A 17,886-nucleotide genomic window follows, 5' to 3' on the forward strand; every position below is an offset into this window, starting at 1 on the left:
AATCTGCTCTGTCCACAGGTAAATATCCACTCAGCACCTCTGAAGCTCACTAAACAACAAAGTAGTGAGAGACAAGTGCAGGACCTGGACTGTTGTGAGGCCTCATACATGTGTCTCCGCCCACCTACTCTACTGACACGCTGTCACCAAGTCAGCGCTCATTCATAAAATCTCACGCGTGACGTCATCACGCGGTGACCTCGTGAAGAGACTCTGCTGCTCACGAGTCTTAAAAAGTGTCAATGTCGCTGGTGTGTCCGCCCTTAACGAGCGGCGACAGTTTCATCAACACCTGTCACTCTCGTCAATGGAAACATGACGTGAGACGCAGTTGAGGCACTAATTGGCCTCATCAGTGACGTATTTAATGAGCGGATTTGATTTGTCGTGTCTATAATGTAGCAGTGACAGAGGAAATCATAACATAAGTATTTAGCCTGCAGGAGAGCACTACACATACCGTTAACGGTAAGATATTCTTCTTAATATTATTATTATTATCATTATTGTTATTAATAATAGCACTATTCGTTTATGTTTTTGTCAGTGTTTGCCAAGTTTTACTTTTTTCAGACTTAAAATATCTGAGAAGCCAGATATTTGTGATAATTGAAGTGTACCTTTAAACAGTAATACTTTACTTTAAGCATTTCATGTAAGGACATAATAGATTCATGTGCTTGTTCACAATTATACCTCCTCTGTAAACAGATAAGTGATACTATTGTAAAATACATTTAAAGATATCAAATAAACATCTTCATGGGATTTAAAATATTTTGTATAGTATAAATATTTTTTTATATAGTTCAATTGTTGACAAATACCGTATATTAATAAACACTTAAGATATCATTGTATCTGCTTTTTACAACATTGTATTTAGTTAGAAAGCATTTATGAATTGGTGGGGTTGTATAGTTACTCCTTTTGTTCTATTCAAACTTCTATTGGTGTTTTTTTTTTAAATTTAAAAATTTCTAATCATCTGAATGTCATTACAGACTGGAACAATGTCTCTAATAGTCGCGTTTCTTGTGGTGACATTGGTTGCTCAGTGTTGGGGAGAACCACAGGTGGGTGAAAGTAGATTTAGTTTCTCTTTGAGCTGAATTCAAACAAACACATGAAGAAATATAAAGAGATAAACTATGCTCTTCTGCATCATGTTTCAGCGGAGGAACTGGACTCCTCAAGCCATCTTATACCTAAAAGGAGCACGTAAGAATTTGCAGAGGAAATTTAAAACTGTTGAATTGTCTGGTTTTGAGCTGTTCTGTCAACTTCAGAGCAAACTATGTTGATGTTTTACAGAAGGACACCGCTCAGTGTTGCGGCGCACCAGCAGAGAGGAAGGGGACACTTTACATATAGGTGAGTGTAGTATGTCATGCCCTGCAGCTAATTAGGAAAATCTATAAAAATAGCATGTATGCATTGGTTCAGTGTACATTTTTTGGCTTGTTCTACTTTCTAATAAGTGACACATTATAAAGGGTTTACAACTTGTAACTAATGACCTGGTCAATAAATGTCACAAGCCGGTATTGAGAACGACTTCTGAGTTTTCATGTTGTGAAAAGTCTCTCTGGCTGGTGTTGAGTCTGTTATTTAGCAGCAGACCATAATCCATGTATTATTCACTATTTATTAGGGTTAGAACTGTAAAAGAAAAAATCAATGCAAAGGATTTACTAACTTTGGCTAGAAAAACCTCATAACCCTTAATAAATGACTTAATTAACATGTTGTAATGCATTAAAGATGGTTTACTACAACATATTGACATTCATAGCTGCAGACTTGATGACTTGACTTTTAAACATCGAGCAGAAATAGAGCGGTTTCATGATTTGGTTACCCAAAAGGTGCTCTAGTTAATGGGTACCGATTTTACTGATCTATAAAGTATTTGTAAAGTATTCAATATAAGCTTTTTTTTAATGATATTTTAGGTACCACTTTGTAACAGTTTGATAGGACTTTAATTCATTAAATGTCTTTGTCGTGTGTCTCTGCAGCGACTCACAGCCAGAGCAGTGATGGACCTGAGCTGTCTTTGTCTTCCTTTCTTCTGGAGCTTCTGCAGCGAGCTGCTGAACGAGGTAAACAACTGAAAGTTATCTACAACACAGCACTTTAAAGATTTATATCCAAATCTATGTTCTTCCTCAGGTGGAGGCAATCCAGATAAATCCCAGGATGAACAAGAGCTGATTTTGAAATATGTGTAAAGATTTTTCTTTTCTTGTCTTATTTCTTGTAACATTCTTGTATTCATTATGTTTTCTTATACGTGTTGCTTGTCGCTGTTCAAGGTTACAAACGTGCTAAATAAATAAAATTCCCTTGCCTTGTCGGTGTGCTGCGTGTTCAACATCGAGGGATTTCCTTTCACAGTCGTACAATTTATCTATTAAGAACAACAACGAAAAAGAAGTCGGTGTCAGCTTGAGGCAACAATTAAGTAATTCACGCCACACAGTGATCAACACCGTGCTAAACATCACTAAGTCATTCATCATCACTGTCAGAGCGGTGGCCCAGTGAGATGTATTGGAAATGGCAGCCTGAACTAGCCGTGACTGAGTCAATCAAAGGTCACCAGCTGAGAAGAGTTTTAATCCTGTTTTTTAGACTGATATGAATCTGAATAAAAGGGTAGTTGTCTACGTGTATGACTCCTAAATAAAAAGCTTCATAAATATGGAGAAGTTCACCATGTGATTAACACAAACGGGAGGTCACATGAGAAACAACCCAGCTGAACATTTACATTTCATCATTCAATAAGATCTTGGACAATAATGAGTTTTTGACAACAGACCATTCTTTAAACGGGCTTTATTTCAATTGTTTACAATGAAGATTCGATAAATGCAGAAGTAAAAACCCAATGATCTGTGGACTGTTTCTTTGTGTTCATAACTATAACTATCAGTGCAAGAAAGGGCCTCATTATGCAGCCACCATGCACCATATCAAACCTTTTATTCCAGGATACAGGAAAAAGATTAGAACTAAAGCTTTTATCTGTTAATTATTTAATGTCTGTGGTAATACGTCCAACAAATGTTTTGACTGTCGGGCTGTGAATCAGAAAATGCACCCACGTCCCCATGAAATCACCTCAGGAGCTTTAACAGTGTTTCAGGATTTGTTTAAATTGTCAGTGTAACCTTTAAGATAAAACTTCCAGTGCACCCGTCTCTGTTTGCTTAATACTGATTACCCAAACACATGCACTTTACTGATCAAGCAACATCAAACTTACTTTATTACACACCAAAGCAACATAAGTGACACATACAGTCCCACACAGCCGAGGGCAAATGAGTCCGAGAACAGCATTTCAGTCCGTTAATGTCACAAACTGACACCTACAGCTAAATCTGACGGGATCAAACTCCCGTACGCCTGTGAATCTACAGAGGGCTGTGGGTGGAAGGTGTGGAAGGTGTGGAAGGTGGCGCTGTGTGTGTTTAGTGACTGCAGAGTGATAATACATCAGGAGGGTAGGGCTACATTGCCCCCTGTTGTTCGATTAGACGTCCTGCAGGTCCTTCTGGATGTCCCACAGTGTGTCGGCACTGGCCTGCAGCTGGGCCACCTCGTCATCGGTCAGGGTCATGTTGACCACGCTGGCCACGCCGCCGCTGTTCAGCACGCAGGGCAGACTCAGATACACCTCGTCATTGATCCCATACATGCCCTGTACACAATGAACAACAAGGAGGAAATTCAGCAGAAATATTCATTCTTGTCCTGAAATTTAAAAAAGGCTGAACAAAAAAAATGTAAGTGAAAAAGAACCCAACAATTTAACCTGAAGGCAAAGGCTTCAAACTAAAAGTCATTATTACCCGATTTGTTTTTCACACCCTTCTCAAATGTGACACCCAGTGAACAAAATGTATTATATATACTATGTAAAATAAATGCTGCTGACTGTGAACTGAGCCTTCTGCACTGAAAACATATTCCACTGTTTGTCACTGAGAGCTCAAAAAGATTTCAGAAAAGTGAGCTTGAACAAGCAAAAAGAAAGAAAACAAATATTTAAAATAAGTAATTATCTTTAAAATTGTCTTTTAATCAGCTTCTTTTTCTCAATATGATCATGAAAAATCAAAATGTATGCAAATAAAAACTGATCTTGGCTGACATTCCTCACAAAAAATTATAATATTTATGCTAAAAAGTAACATAACTTCAGGTTCTGTCTTCAGTGAAAATTAGTGTGTGTGAGAGAGAGAGAGAGAGAGAGAGAGAGAGAGAGAGAGAGTGGGGGGGGGATCTGTGTGTGTGAGAGAGAGAGAGAGAAAGAGAGAGAGAGAGAGAGAGAGAGAGAGAGAGAGAGAGAGAGGCCTTTACCTTGACCATGGTGGAAACCGGATGAATCCTGTTCATGTTCCTGATGAGGCTTTCTGTGAGGTCAGCTACACTCAGACCGATGGCCCAGTTGGTGTAACCCTTCAGTTTGATCACCTCGTAGGCACTGAGAGGACAGGACATGTGATTGACCTTATGTCTTGTCCTCAAATATAAGGGGATCTCACTTTTTCGCTGTTTCTGTTTATACTAGTTTAAATAGGTGACAATTGAGGGCAATATGGATCTAATGAATCAAGAGTTATCACTTTGTATGTTTTGATATGTGACAATTATTATCGTACTAGTATTAAACTCAGATAACAAAGTTGAACTAATGTGATATACCAGCATTTAGACAAATTATGTACTACATATAAGACCCTAAAAGAAGAAAAAAAGCATGCTAAAAACTATACACATTAAAAATTATGACTATTTAAGGCCTTGATAAAAATGTTTGTGTGTTATTATTTATTTAGATGTGAGAAGAGTGAAGAGTATTATTACATGGAAGTGTTAAACAAGAAGATGGAATTATCCCCCTTTTCTACAAATACCAATCAGTAAGGAACTGCGGCCCACCTGTCCACCACCATCTTGTGCGTTTCCATCCAGTTCTCTTCGTCGCAGTCGGTGCCGATGTCCGGGTTCAACGTCTGCAGGTTGACTCCCGCCACGTTTGTTCCGCTCCACACGGGCACTAGAGACACACATGTGGACGCCATTGACCTCGGTGCACATGCTCCACACACCACAGTCTGCGTGATCGTTTCATAAATCATTCAGAAATCCAACAGATCCTCACCACTGGTGTCTCCATGTTCTCCCAGGATCCAGCCGTTGAAGCTGCTGGCGTGGATTCCCAGTTTTTCGGCCATCAGGAAGCGAAAGCGCGCCGAATCCAAGTTGGTGCCGCTGCCGATGACGCGTTGCTGGGGAAGGCCGCTCAGTTTCCAGGTGACATAAGTCAGCACATCGACTTTTAAGGAGTGTTATCATTATCAGAGGGAGCATTCTGTATGCCGGCGTGTAAGAGAGAAACAACTGAATGAAGGAGTGCGCGTTGGAGAGTACCTGGGTTGGAAACCACGATGATGGTGCAGTCGGGGCTGTATCTGACGATCTGAGGGACGATGTGTTTGAAGATGTTGACGTTTCGCTGGACGAGGTTCAGCCGGCTCTCTCCTTCCTGCTGACGGACTCCAGCTGTCACCACCACGATGCGGGAGTTCGCTGTCACGGAGTAGTCTGAAAGAGGAGGAGTAGATTTGTCATTGTGGTGGTGTCCTCACGTCTAAACTCTAGTATCTTTAAATAAAGATGGTAAAAATTCATGCATTTTTTATTGCCCGTAAGGACAAAATGCTTGCCAGTTAGCTGCACACCACAATGTCTGAGGCGTAAACTTGCCTTTGTCTGCAACTATTTTGGGGGTTTTGAGGAAGAGGCTGCCGTGCTGCAGGTCCATCATCTCTCCTTTCAGCTTGTCCTCCATCACGTCCACCAGGGCCAGTTCATCAGCCAGCTCCTGCACACATCAGGCAACAATACACCAATCTCCCCTTTTCTGCAGTTGGAGTTCCCAGTTGAAATAACCTTAATAGAGAGGTTCAGTTTGTTTTAGGGACTCAATATATACCTAAAACACTATTGTAGCATAACATTGGTCAATCTAAACCGCAGCTTTCTGCATGTATAATCTCTCATAAGGCCACAATGAGGTGCTTTGGCTTTTTTACACCACTTTCACGAAGAAGACACTCAATTATATGTATAGAGCATAAATTATACTTTTATTGCAGGATTGCCTCAATGAAATGTAAGACCGGATAATTAAATAATTGTCCACAAATCAAATATAAATCTATATTTATCAGCTTTGCATACAGTACAATTTATCATTGGAGAGTCCAACAAGACGGTCAAATTACTGCCATTACTGCTGTTTTAGTAAAAAAGTAATTATGTAAACTTTATTTCAATTGTCATATACATAAAAGTAAGGACATGCAATTTCAGCTCTGACCCATCCTAAGCATTTACGAGTAGTGGAGCAACTTAATTGTCTTGCTCCACAACACTTTGACATGCAGATAGTAGGAAGCAGGGATCAAACCGCCAACCTTCTAGGACGACGACCACTCTACCCACTGAGCTACAGCCGCATTACCCCTTTTGGTGATGAATACATTTTTCTTTCATTGTCACCACCCCCTGAACAAGGACAGTGAAAGGATAACAGCTCAGACGCCAAGAGATCATTAATAACCAGGTGTCAGTCTGGAGGAACCCTAGGTTTTACCCCGTCCTGTGACACCAGCAGGCATGAAGACCAGTGGAGCTCTTACCCTGAGCAGGATGCTGATAGCACAGGCCATGCCCACCTGGCCCACGCCCACCACGGTCACCTTATTCCTGGGGGGCTCAGGAGGACCACTGAACAGCGGGGTGATCAGCTTCTGCAGAATTGAGGCCATGTTCAGTGCTGAGGAGAGGAAAATGAAGGAAGAGAAAAATGCTCCTAGTCAGAAAACATGTTGACACTATGCACAGACACAACTGAGGGAGACAGTCCTGCATCCAGAAAGCTGTGCGCTCATACATGAATACTGCATTCAGCACGTCGCATTGTATATTTTGAGGGAAGAGGGATACAAAATTAAACTAGACATTTATCACAGTAGCACTAATGGAAGCATGTTCTTCTCTGTCATCTAGATCAATTAATAAAAATAAAAACGTGACGCAGAGTTCACCTTGAAATGACAAGTGGCCAGATACAAAAACAGGAGTAATACTTGCATTGTTTGGCGAGGCTCCGGGCTGCGAGGTATAAATACCAACTTGTAATCAGCATGGCAAAGTGAACGGCTACCTAAGGTGAGTTCCTAGAGCTGCGTGCCCCCTGCATCCACATCCACAGTTACTATTTGTGCAGACGACGGAGGCAGGTCTCCGGCCAGCTGCAGCGGGAGCTCAGAGCCCATGTGACTCAGGACCGGGTCCTCTCCTCCCTCCCTCCCTCCTCCCCAAATGGAGGACGGAGGACTATAATCGGATGCCGAACTTGACTGACTGACCGCAGACTGTTAAAGGAGTTACTGTAATCCCTTAACGCTGCCGCCATCTGCTGCACCTGAACCACAGATGAACATTAACCTTGCATCTAATAAAACGCCTCGAAAGAACAATTAAACATTACCTCTGTCATAAACAGTGGATGGAGTAGTTCACCGATTTGACTAAATGACTCTGGATAAATGCAGTATATTACATAATCCTTAGTCCCCATTAATATGGCTATATTATTGCCATTGTTTAGTAATAACTGGCAGAAATCTGAATTATGTATGATGTTGCTGCCACTGATTTTGTAGAACATTTATACTGGAAATTGTAGATACTACAATACAAGAGGCACTCTTCAACTGTGGTCTGTGCATGAGATTACTGCTCGAAATTAAGTAAACCACGTTATTGTGAATGACAATGCATCTCTGCAAAGATCCATTTATTAGCCTTAAATGAACTGGATTACCAAGAGAAAGGGTTGTGCACTCGTACGTAAACTGGAGTGGTAATCGAGGTGGCTTACCCTGCAAGGTCACAGTGAGGACAGTAGACTTTTAATTATGCCAAATAAAAACATGGTTGGTACCTGAATTATCGAGGAACCAAAGTATCATCAGATAATTTGCCTGTTGTGGAGCTACCTGAGTGATGAGGTTAAGTCTCCCTTGAACTTGAACACAGAGCAGTGCAGTAACCAGACGACACATTAGGCACTACAACTGTGGACTTTTACACAATGTTGAAAACATTTAAGATTGATAATTGTGTTGCAACGCGTAATAACATCCCTTCCACTTACCTCGGTTATGACTTGATGGGCCTCAGATAAAACTACATTAAGAAAACAAATGACTCACTCCTCAAGAAACTATTCCCAAATTATTATTAATCAGTTTCTTCCGTATACATTTCTTGATTTTAAAAAAGCGACTCTCCTTTCAGTGGTTTCAGTGTACCTGAAGATAAATAGTCAAACTGGAAGCAGTCAGTTAGTAAAGACCCACTTTAACACTTTCAATAGTACATGGTGGATAAACACATTACTAAAATACACTTCATTTTTAATTCAACAAAGTCTGAAAAGCACAAAATAAAAAATCTGCACACAGGATGGAGAGAACCGGAAGAGGATACATACAAAACAAATGTTATTAGGTTGAACAGCAGAACTTTCCCCACAAGTTGGATAAATTCAAACCAAAATTCAATCAAATCCAATCTAGATCCGTGTGCCTCCTGCAGATATTTAAAATGTGCACATAAAGGAAATCATGACCGTTCACCTGTTGTCTTGAGGGTCCAGTCACTTTGCAAGTTCTCGTCCTTATTTCAACACGTCAGTCAGACTAAACCTTGGTGCGCTGTACTGAGTGCCTGCTCCTCTTTCTGTTGTGCCGTCAGGCTGCAGCCTACTGGATTTAATTGACTAAGCCTCTCCATCCCCTGCAAAGTCTCAGTTTGGCACTACAAGGGTCACCTCAGGCAGCTGGTGCACATTCTCCAACAACACCACAGATTTGTAGGAAAGAAAGAAAGCTACAATAAAGAAGAAGAAAAAATACCCACATACCACTTTACAATTATGCCTTTTGTGCAAACCCATATAAAGACCTCACAGCCTCTCTGCTACCGTCCAGATGAGGGGCCTTTGCAGTGTTTTGGCTTCACATGAAAATGACTCCATGACTTCAGAGCCTGGGAGCTGCTCCAGAACAGATTCATTTTAGAGAGTGTAATCTGTCTGTGTTACCACTGACAACTGTTTCCAGTCAATCACATCTTTAAATCTGAGCGTCTTGTGGACACTGGATGTGCATTCCTTCTTAAAGCCCGGGCACCACTGAGCCAGCAGGGGGAGAATCAATGTTGGAGCGTATCTGCTGGCAGGGCTTCAGTTTCGTTAACTACCCTCAGGTGTTTATCAGACGGGGAGCTGCGTTTAAAATACATGTATTTAGAATATTGACTGAGTCAAGTCAGGTGACTTTAACGTTGAGTTCATGGCACTTTTATGTTGAAATCAGTGTTCATGATAAATGTAGTCAATCGTAGCAATAAATTCATCAGTGCGTCCTAAGGTGATGTCACAGCTGAAAAATATGTTATTCCTGCATCAGACACCGTCATTTGAAGCGATATAGGTCAGTGATGTAGGCGAGGATTTTGCAATGTTTTGGCTGAGATTATGTATATATATTCATTCAGCCATATTTATCCAGAGGTCGAGGCTTCGTTATCTGTGCCCGCCTCCGTGAGGTGGAGAACCCAGCTTTCTTAGTCATTGTAGCGCTGATCATCAACACTGACTGGGCATCCACATACAAAGGTGCCGATTGTTCCCTTTGCTAAACATCACTTTAAAACATTGAAATGTTCTATAATGATTATGTGACTTATGTTAAAAGCAAAACTTTTTCTAAAATCCTAAAGAGTAAGAATTGCTTGGGAATATTATTAGCATTGTAAATGTGTTGCAATAAAATGGTTTAAGAGTGCAAAAATACTGGTACCAAAAAGAGCTACAGAACACAGGAAAAGAAATCTGGTAACAGCCATGTTTATTTTATGATACACTGCCTACATTATCATAAATAAACTAATACATCCTTACCCACATAACCCCTGTCATGTTTGTCCATTGTGGGAGAGCTGCCTGTTAATGACTCATTTGTGTTAAGTCAGCAAAATTAAAATTACAGTATCACTTTCATGTCTTACATATTGCTTTCAAATGTTAGCTTAAAATGTGCTATAAAAAGTTGAACATACCATTTTAGAAAAATATCAAAATAGGAACAAAGATGCCCCAGAAATCTCCCCCGACCCACATCACCTTTGGTGAATGAATGAATCCTTTCTCCCAGTGAGTAAACAGCCCCTTCAGAGAAACATACCATCTCTTAATTGTGGAAATTAGCTCAGGCAGAAGCAGTTTAAAGAGCTCTGAAGAGAATAACTTGATTAACTGTCTCAAAAGGATTAACTTTCTCCATGTCTGGACACATGCAGTCAGTATGGTGGGCTATGTGGGTGCACTGCAACAGCCAATCCTGCTTATAGGACTGAAGGATCAGAAATCTAATAAAAACAGAATGAAAAAAAAAAAAAAAAAGCACAGCAGAGCACGAAAACCCAAAGCATGTAAACTCAAATAGACACACTGACAGGACTGGAAAAATCAATAATCCATGATCGAACACTGCAATTTTAGTTTCCTTAAGGAAAAATTGTTTCTCTTACAATTCAATTAATTTACAATTTTGTTTGTAAATTGATGACGTTGATGAGATCCCAAAAGTAAATATTCTTCCTCAAACCTGTCACAGTAAAAATGTGGATGACAATAAACAGAATCATGATTTTAGTCATAGAGCCCCGTTAACAATGACTCGAGCGGTGATCAACAGTCATCGAAAAGTTGTTATACCTCAACCTGAACGTGGGCGGATTTTCCTCATGCAGTGATGCGACCTGATTACACCGCGTGTCTCCTCCCAGCACGGACCACATTAAAAGGTTTGAGCTGAATTGACCTGAGCACCATAGAAATAATGAAATCACTCTACCTAACTCTATAGCTAAAGAGCAAATTTTGAAATGCATACAGAAACACATCTAACATTCTGGTATTAGTAGCACTGCTTTGTGCTTGAAATGGGAGGGCACTACGTGCTACGTGTGTCCAGGCACTTCACCATCAGAAAAAACACCTGGCACAGAGAGTTAGAAACTACAGTATGACCTTCAAAAACTACAACCATGCATGGACAAACGGGCCCCTCCATTCTGCACCTGTTTCTACACACAAGGGTTAAATACATACAAAGACACAAACAATTCACAGATTAAAAACAAACAATAAAAGGAGTCTTTCTGACTGCCACAAAACAGCGTTATCCAGAAGCTACTGTTTCCTCTTGAGGTGGGAGGAAAGCCAAAGTCCAGAAAGGAGAAAGTTCAGCATTCCAATTACATCTGTAACCTTTGTCCAACCATGTGGGTAAGAAGAATAGGGGAGCCAAGTTTGCTGCTTGAGTTGTGGTGAGCTGTGCTGTGGCAAGGAGGTGGCGTGGCCAAGGGGAGAGACTGCTGAGGGTCTTTACTTACCGGCGCTCTTTGTAGCACCGCTGCTGCTGATGCCAAGGTAGGTGGCCGCGTTGTTTGCGACACCCTGGAGGGGGACAATGACGCTGTCCAGGAGGCCTTTGAGGGTCTTGACGCAGTCGGCATCCAGGTTCTGGTAGGCATAGAAGAGAGAACCACCCACCACAACGAGGAGCAGGAGCTTGAACAACATAGACAGGAAGCCTTGTCGGGCAGGCGCTTTGCTTGAGGAGACGGCGCTGCCCCCTCGGGAGAAAGACTCGGAGAAGGAGCGGGTCTCAGTGTGGACGCTGTGCTGCAAACGAGACTCATCCAGCCAGTATTCACTTGGTTTTAATGGCCGACCAGCTGCCCCTCGGATCGGACGCCTGCAGGTCGCACTGATCAGGGAAACAACAAAACTCTTAGGCTTGACACAAACATATATCTTAATCCAAGATCCACTTTTTGACATTTTCAGTCAGATTTTGCAGTGCATGTTTCATGTGCCTATTACCTCAGGCCTGTTGGTGTGTTTATTTCATTGGCAAGAATATCTTCAACAACACTCTCGCTGGCCTTCTTTGGAGTTTCTTCAGTAATGATTTCCTCCACCACCTGTCAGTTTCATATAGTTTTTTTTTTTAATACAAACTTAAAATATACTCCAATCACAAAGATTGGAAATGGCCAAATGTGCCTCACCTTGACTTGTCGTCTGCTGCTGCTGGTTCTGGTGGTAACTGGAGTTTTCCCTCTGCTCCTCACAGGCCTCTCTACTACAGGAACTGGCTCTGGTTCAGGGGCAGCAATCTCCTCTGAAAAAACACATGTAGTGTTAACAAAACAGTGAAACATGAAGCCATCAGTACACAAATCTGTGTTTTCCCAATGATTAACCAGGGACCTGTTGCATGAAGCAGATTTATCAACGTGTCTGGATAGCATTTAGTTAAGAGAAGAAAACATACCGAGATATTAAGGCCATGTTACGCGCACTTGCTAAGTAACGTGAACTTTAAAAAGCTCAAAGGTAAAATGTGGTCATAGCTCACCATCTTCCTTGTCACTGTACTGGTCAGAATTGGTGTTGCCATTCTGGTTACTGTCGGCCTTGGGGAGAGCGTCTGTAGGAGCTTCAGGTTCAGCAGCAGGCTGGTCCAAAAGCTTCTGCAGCTTCTTCTCATACAACTTACGGGTAGTGGCTGAACGGAGGGGGGGAGGGGCAAAATGGGATAAATTAAATATTTATACATTTTTTGATCAATTAAGTCATTTAAACATGATTACTTGGAAACCAGCGTCAGAAATACACAAGCAAAACTGCCCCTAAGAAATATAATTTTGGGGATGTCGGAGGGGCAAAAAATGCCCCCACAATTTCCTCTAATAATTATGATTATTTAATGAACTTGTCAAAAATATCGCAGCCTACATGACCCGGTCCTGATGTTGTGTGCGCGCGAGGGGGGGGGAAATGGAGCGCTCCTTGATCAGACCTGTGACTGAAAGCCTAAGTACATTTATTATTTTGAATAAGGTTAAATGTTATTTCAAAAGTTTCAAAAAGTGCCCCCAATTGTTTTTTAAATGCCCCTGGATTTCAAACGGTGGGAGCAAAAATTGCCCCCTAAAAAATATGTAAATTTTTTACCCTGTTGGGAACACATAGCAATGCTTCAGGGACCAGTGTTTATGTATATGTTATATTTGTGTTAACAGCTGGTCAAAACAAACAAACCACATTTAAAGGATTCTTGCTAAATGCATTAATAATGCATTTATAAATCGGATTTATCTGCATCTTTGAATATCTTCAACCTATTCTTATGTCTCATGCTGAAGAAGTTTTCACACATGCCTCAAGGAACTCACCAACAATGGGCCCTGCGTCCACGCCATGTTTTTCCAGCTGTTGTTTTAAATCTTCATCAGTGAGATCTGTCACTTCCACTTCCTCCGAGCGAGGCTTGTCTGTCTTTTTGGTAGCTTTCTGCAGAAAGATTTAAGTTACACATATCACACAAGTCAAAATTTGCACGTGTTCCATTAACAACGGCACACACAGGCGACACCCACAGCATCACATCGCAGCTATTCACGATTAAAAAAAACAATTAAAACAAAACGTACTCTTCCAGATCGACTTTTGTTGGACACCACGGGGGCAGGCAGCTCGTCGTCGCTGGAGAAGAGGTCTACAGGCGGGCTCCTCTTCTCGTTCAGTGGGGTTAAGTTCTTCAGATACAACTGCACGTACACTTCTTTCTTGTGCTCTCCGGTGGGAAGCGGCACATTGTTGGCTGCGAGCTCATTCTTCAGCTTCTCTTTCGTGAGAACCGCCGGATCTTCGAGGAAATCTGCCATTCTTAACTTTAATGTATCTATCGTGAGCGTTCTTTTCTTCTTCTTTTTTTTTTCTCTTCTTCTTTTCCCGCTAACGGAAATTAGCTCGTTCACTCAGCCGCTAGCTACAAACAACAACACCGGGAACGTGACCGAATGGCGCTGTTGTCAAACACGACTGGCGCCAATTCAGCTATCGGCACAAACGCGGTTTACTAAAATAAATGCCCGCTGCTGCTTCTTAGCCCGCCAGCTGAAACATTCACAGGAAGCTCAGATTTTTTGTAAATAGATATGCGCGTGCGCTACAAACGGAACCAATGCAAACAATCAAAATTAACTCGCTGCAGGGTGGTTGAATTAGCTTAGCTTCAAACCCGGTCCACTTGCTTCTGTCTGTGCGCGCTCGCGACAGGGCCGAACAACAACCGGCCCCGCTATTGGACGGCAGAGCCCAGTAAGCTGCGCTCTGATTGGCTGGCTATGAATGGCAGGCTCGCGTGCAAGGCCCGCTGCCACAAAGAAAACAGCAGGCCCGTGTTACAGATAATGACTTCACCTTTAATCCTCCCGACTATATTTACACTATTGTTGTAAATAATTGGCGTAATTTAACTTATTGTTTTTATACGTAGACATCTGCAAGTTCAAATAGTGAAATATATTCTCATTGTGTGACGAAAAACACAATGTAATGTCGATTTATTAGCAGTGGCTGTTACTTTATACACAGGCAGTTTGACTCATGCATTAATGGTTTGTTACGGACAGCAGTTAATAACAATAACTACAGCTGCACCAATGGTTTTCATATTACATAGTGTGGCATCGAGTGAATGTGAGGTCATATAGATGAAGTCTGCCTCTGTAACAGAGGAGGGCAGCATGAGCCACATTATTCAGAAGAAACAAGGGTTTAGTCTCATTTTAGGTTTCATGTTCAATATAAAGCCAGCAAACTTATGGTTGTAAGAGAGAGAAGAATAAATACATGTACAAACTACAAAATAGAATCAAGGGAAGCTGAGGAAACAAAAATAAGGCTGCATCAGCACTCTCACTATTTGTTTTTGGCCTTGACCTGGGAACAGCTAGATACACAGAGGTGGTCAGACACACTTATATATGTCAATAGTAAAATTATAAACGGAAACGGAAAAGTAAACGATGATTCAATCACTTTCCTTCAGTCCCCCTCAACCCACACAAACTGCTTCTAGCTTTCACTAATATGAAGATTTGCTGCATTTGTCATTTTTATATTATTGTACATTGAAAATATTCGCGTATCAGGCTGTTTTCGGACGAAACAAGACATTTGAAGACTTCAACGTGGACATTTTTGTAATAGCCTGAGAATCAGACTGAATGAACTGAGAAGATGAGGACAGCAATTCAGAGGCCTGGAGGCAGGCAAATCATCCAGTGTTGTTTGCCATCTTGTGGACTAAAATATTAATTAAAATAATGATGGATGAATCAACAATGAATATAATTGCAAGTTGCAGCCCTACACACTCGCACACAGACATGGCAGTGTTTGACCACCTGAGTCTCTGGGCACGCTGGTCTTTAATCCTGTGGTGAGGCCTCCCCCTTCCCGTCGTGGGGACAGTGGTTTGAGGTGGCTCTGTGTGGCTCCCCACCTGTCCTTCAGACCTGCCTCTCTGGGGCTTTCTGGGATGCTGCTGCAGAAACCAAGCAATTGATCCCCACCTCAGCTCCAAACCACACTAAAATACAGCACTTCAAGTACAGTTCAGCTTTTCCATAGTACATTTGCCAATGGAGTGTAAGCATAAAAAATGTTGAGCCCTTGAGAAACACCTCTTAAGCTTTCTTTGTATGTAATTTATACAGAAAATAAGGTGTGAGCCAAGAAACATAGAGAGTGCCTCTTTAAGCATAACAGTCATGGCCCCTGAAAAATGATCAAAGCTCGCTCTTTAATCGTCAACATTCACATTTTCAGAATGAGTTCATTGAAAATGGAACCGCTCCATCTGATGTCGAACAGTCAGTGTAATCGACGACATTTCTTGACGGAAGATTGCAAAAATATAACTGGGGGACAAATTAAACTACTATTAAATAAAGCAGTTGATGTGAAAATAAAGGCCTGCGTGCAGTTACTTAAAGAAAGTTGGATTGAATTATTAAATGTTGTAGTGTTTGGAAAAGGCGGCTTCCATGTTCTAAAAGGGGATTTCTGATCACTTAGAAAAATGTTGAAGACAGACTCCTCGGTCAAGTTTATCTTGGATTTTAAACATTTCTAAATCCCAATTGAGCCAACCACAAAAGTAGCTTAGGAAAAGTCAACCTTTACCACCCAGAGGATGTCTGATCCAATTCCACTGACATAACAAAACACATACTTAGTTATAACCTACCTAGTTATGACATTTCAGCACAGTGTATGATCACAGCCCTTGTCACCTCATGTGCATGCATCTGTTGCTTGGTCCAGATTTACACAAAAGCTAAACATTCAGCTAGTTTGCTTTTATAATTTCTTATGTAAAAGTATGTTTTGTTAGACCAAATTCACATTTAAGATGTTTACATTAGCAGAGCATTGTGGTGTACCATCCAAAACAAAACTTTTCTGCACTAATGACAACAATCTCTAATCCTTAGAGGATCTTAGCACAGTGCCAAACTAATTGAGATCAAGTCCCGGGCAGTTTCCTGTGCATAACGGAGGGGAGGGTGCAGGTAGTGTCAGGAGTGTATTTCACAGGAGCTGAGATTTGTGTGTCCTGGCCTAAGAACAGCCATCTTGTAGTGCTCACACAGTATATTTTCATCTGTTGACAATCCAAATTCTACTTGAAGGACACACGCTTAGTTGTAGACATTTCTGTCTGAAGGAAAAATGAGACTCCCTCCCTGGTCCTTGTTGATGCCCATTTGGCCACCTGCCTGTTTGTATCATAAGTACTCCTCCATATATTTGCATTACTATTATGATTTGGGCTTTTCCCGTTTTATTTGGCCATTGAGTGCAGACACACACTTGCTCGTGTCCTCACTGAACTTAAGGCAAACATTACTGTGTGTGAACTTCCATGTAGTGAATGAAGAATTTCTACTGAGTCTCCACAGTGAGGCACCCATGTGATGCCATGTTGGATCACTGAGAGGAAAACTTAACATCGGCCATCCATCTCCTCAAACTCTAATGCACTGACATAAAAAGGATCAAGACAAATTTGATCTGTTAGAGCCACTGAAAGTGCTACTTCTGCCACTACAAATGCACTTCAACGCAAAAGGAGCTCACTGATGCAGCTCTTTATTCCACTTCACACTGAGATCATGGGCCCTGTGTGCATAGTTAAAGCGGCTATTATCAATAATTTCAATATTAGCAATGGATCAGATTATTATGTGTATGATAAAGGGGTTCAAATCAGCCATGATCAACTGACTCTCCACGGAGCTGTCCTTTTAAAACCTAATAGGCAACTCTAAAAACACACTGTACACTATCTGTTCAACGAGAAGAGAAAATACTGGACTTAAATTAATCAGATGGCTAGAAACACAATCCCATATGAATGCTAATGTTGATCCATTTCTGCTGGATGTGTAAATAAGCAACTGTTCGCTGACAAGTTCCCTAAATAAACTTCATAATGTTATATTAATGTTGTGTTTTTTACCTTGTTCATGCTTCCCCCAAATTACAAAAAAAAACAGGTCATGCAGTTTAAGGGGAGCATGTGCTAGTGAGCTACTCTGCGCCAAACACAATCGCCAGCCTTGCCTAAACAGAAACATATCCACTGTTCATGAGCGCAGACCTGGCTCCGCTATGACAGGGCCTTCAAGACCTCATGGCAGCTCTACACTTTAGTAGAAACTAAGGTAATTTGTTTCAGCCAACACAACCAGCAAAGTGAACATTTTCTTAGTTAAGAGACAATGACACGTAATATAATATAGTGTCATAACTCTGTAAACACAATGTAACATTTCAAAAATCACATATTTCACTTCACTCAT

General features: G+C 41.2%; 3 protein-coding genes across 3 annotated transcripts; 1 reads left to right on the top strand and 2 right to left on the bottom strand.

Moving 5' to 3' along the window:
- Positions 1 to 1,013: 1,013 nt before the first annotated feature.
- Positions 1,014 to 2,234, top strand: LOC306741116 (spexin prohormone 1-like; the record flags this gene model as incomplete). Its single annotated transcript, XM_079223369.1, has 5 exons — positions 1,014 to 1,076; positions 1,176 to 1,221; positions 1,315 to 1,374; positions 2,022 to 2,105; positions 2,176 to 2,234. 5 exons carry the CDS (start codon positions 1,014 to 1,016, stop codon positions 2,232 to 2,234), a joined length of 312 nt encoding a protein of 103 aa, XP_079079495.1.
- A 1,310-nt stretch (positions 2,235 to 3,544) lies between these two features.
- ldhbb (lactate dehydrogenase Bb) lies at positions 3,545 to 7,231 on the bottom strand (the record flags this gene model as incomplete). Its single annotated transcript, XM_079223560.1, has 8 exons — positions 3,545 to 3,712; positions 4,375 to 4,498; positions 4,957 to 5,074; positions 5,180 to 5,353; positions 5,449 to 5,622; positions 5,785 to 5,902; positions 6,723 to 6,859; positions 7,156 to 7,231. 8 exons carry the CDS (start codon positions 7,229 to 7,231, stop codon positions 3,545 to 3,547), a joined length of 1,089 nt encoding a protein of 362 aa, XP_079079686.1.
- Positions 7,232 to 11,545: 4,314 nt separating this feature from the next.
- Positions 11,546 to 14,249, bottom strand: tmpob (thymopoietin b; the record flags this gene model as incomplete). The annotated part of the gene is made up of 6 exons (XM_079223556.1): positions 13,663 to 14,249; positions 13,405 to 13,522; positions 12,585 to 12,734; positions 12,235 to 12,347; positions 12,047 to 12,147; positions 11,546 to 11,930 (listed from the first exon to the last, which is right to left on the bottom strand). The coding sequence occupies exons 1-6, from the start codon at positions 13,894 to 13,896 to the stop codon at positions 11,546 to 11,548; spliced, it is 1,101 nt and encodes a 366-aa protein (XP_079079682.1). The 5' UTR covers positions 13,897 to 14,249.
- Positions 14,250 to 17,886: the final 3,637 nt, after the last annotated feature.

Source organism: Taurulus bubalis (genome assembly GCF_910589615.1).
Source record: "Taurulus bubalis genome assembly, chromosome: 9".
Classification (NCBI taxonomy): domain Eukaryota; kingdom Metazoa; phylum Chordata; class Actinopteri; order Perciformes; family Cottidae; genus Taurulus; species Taurulus bubalis.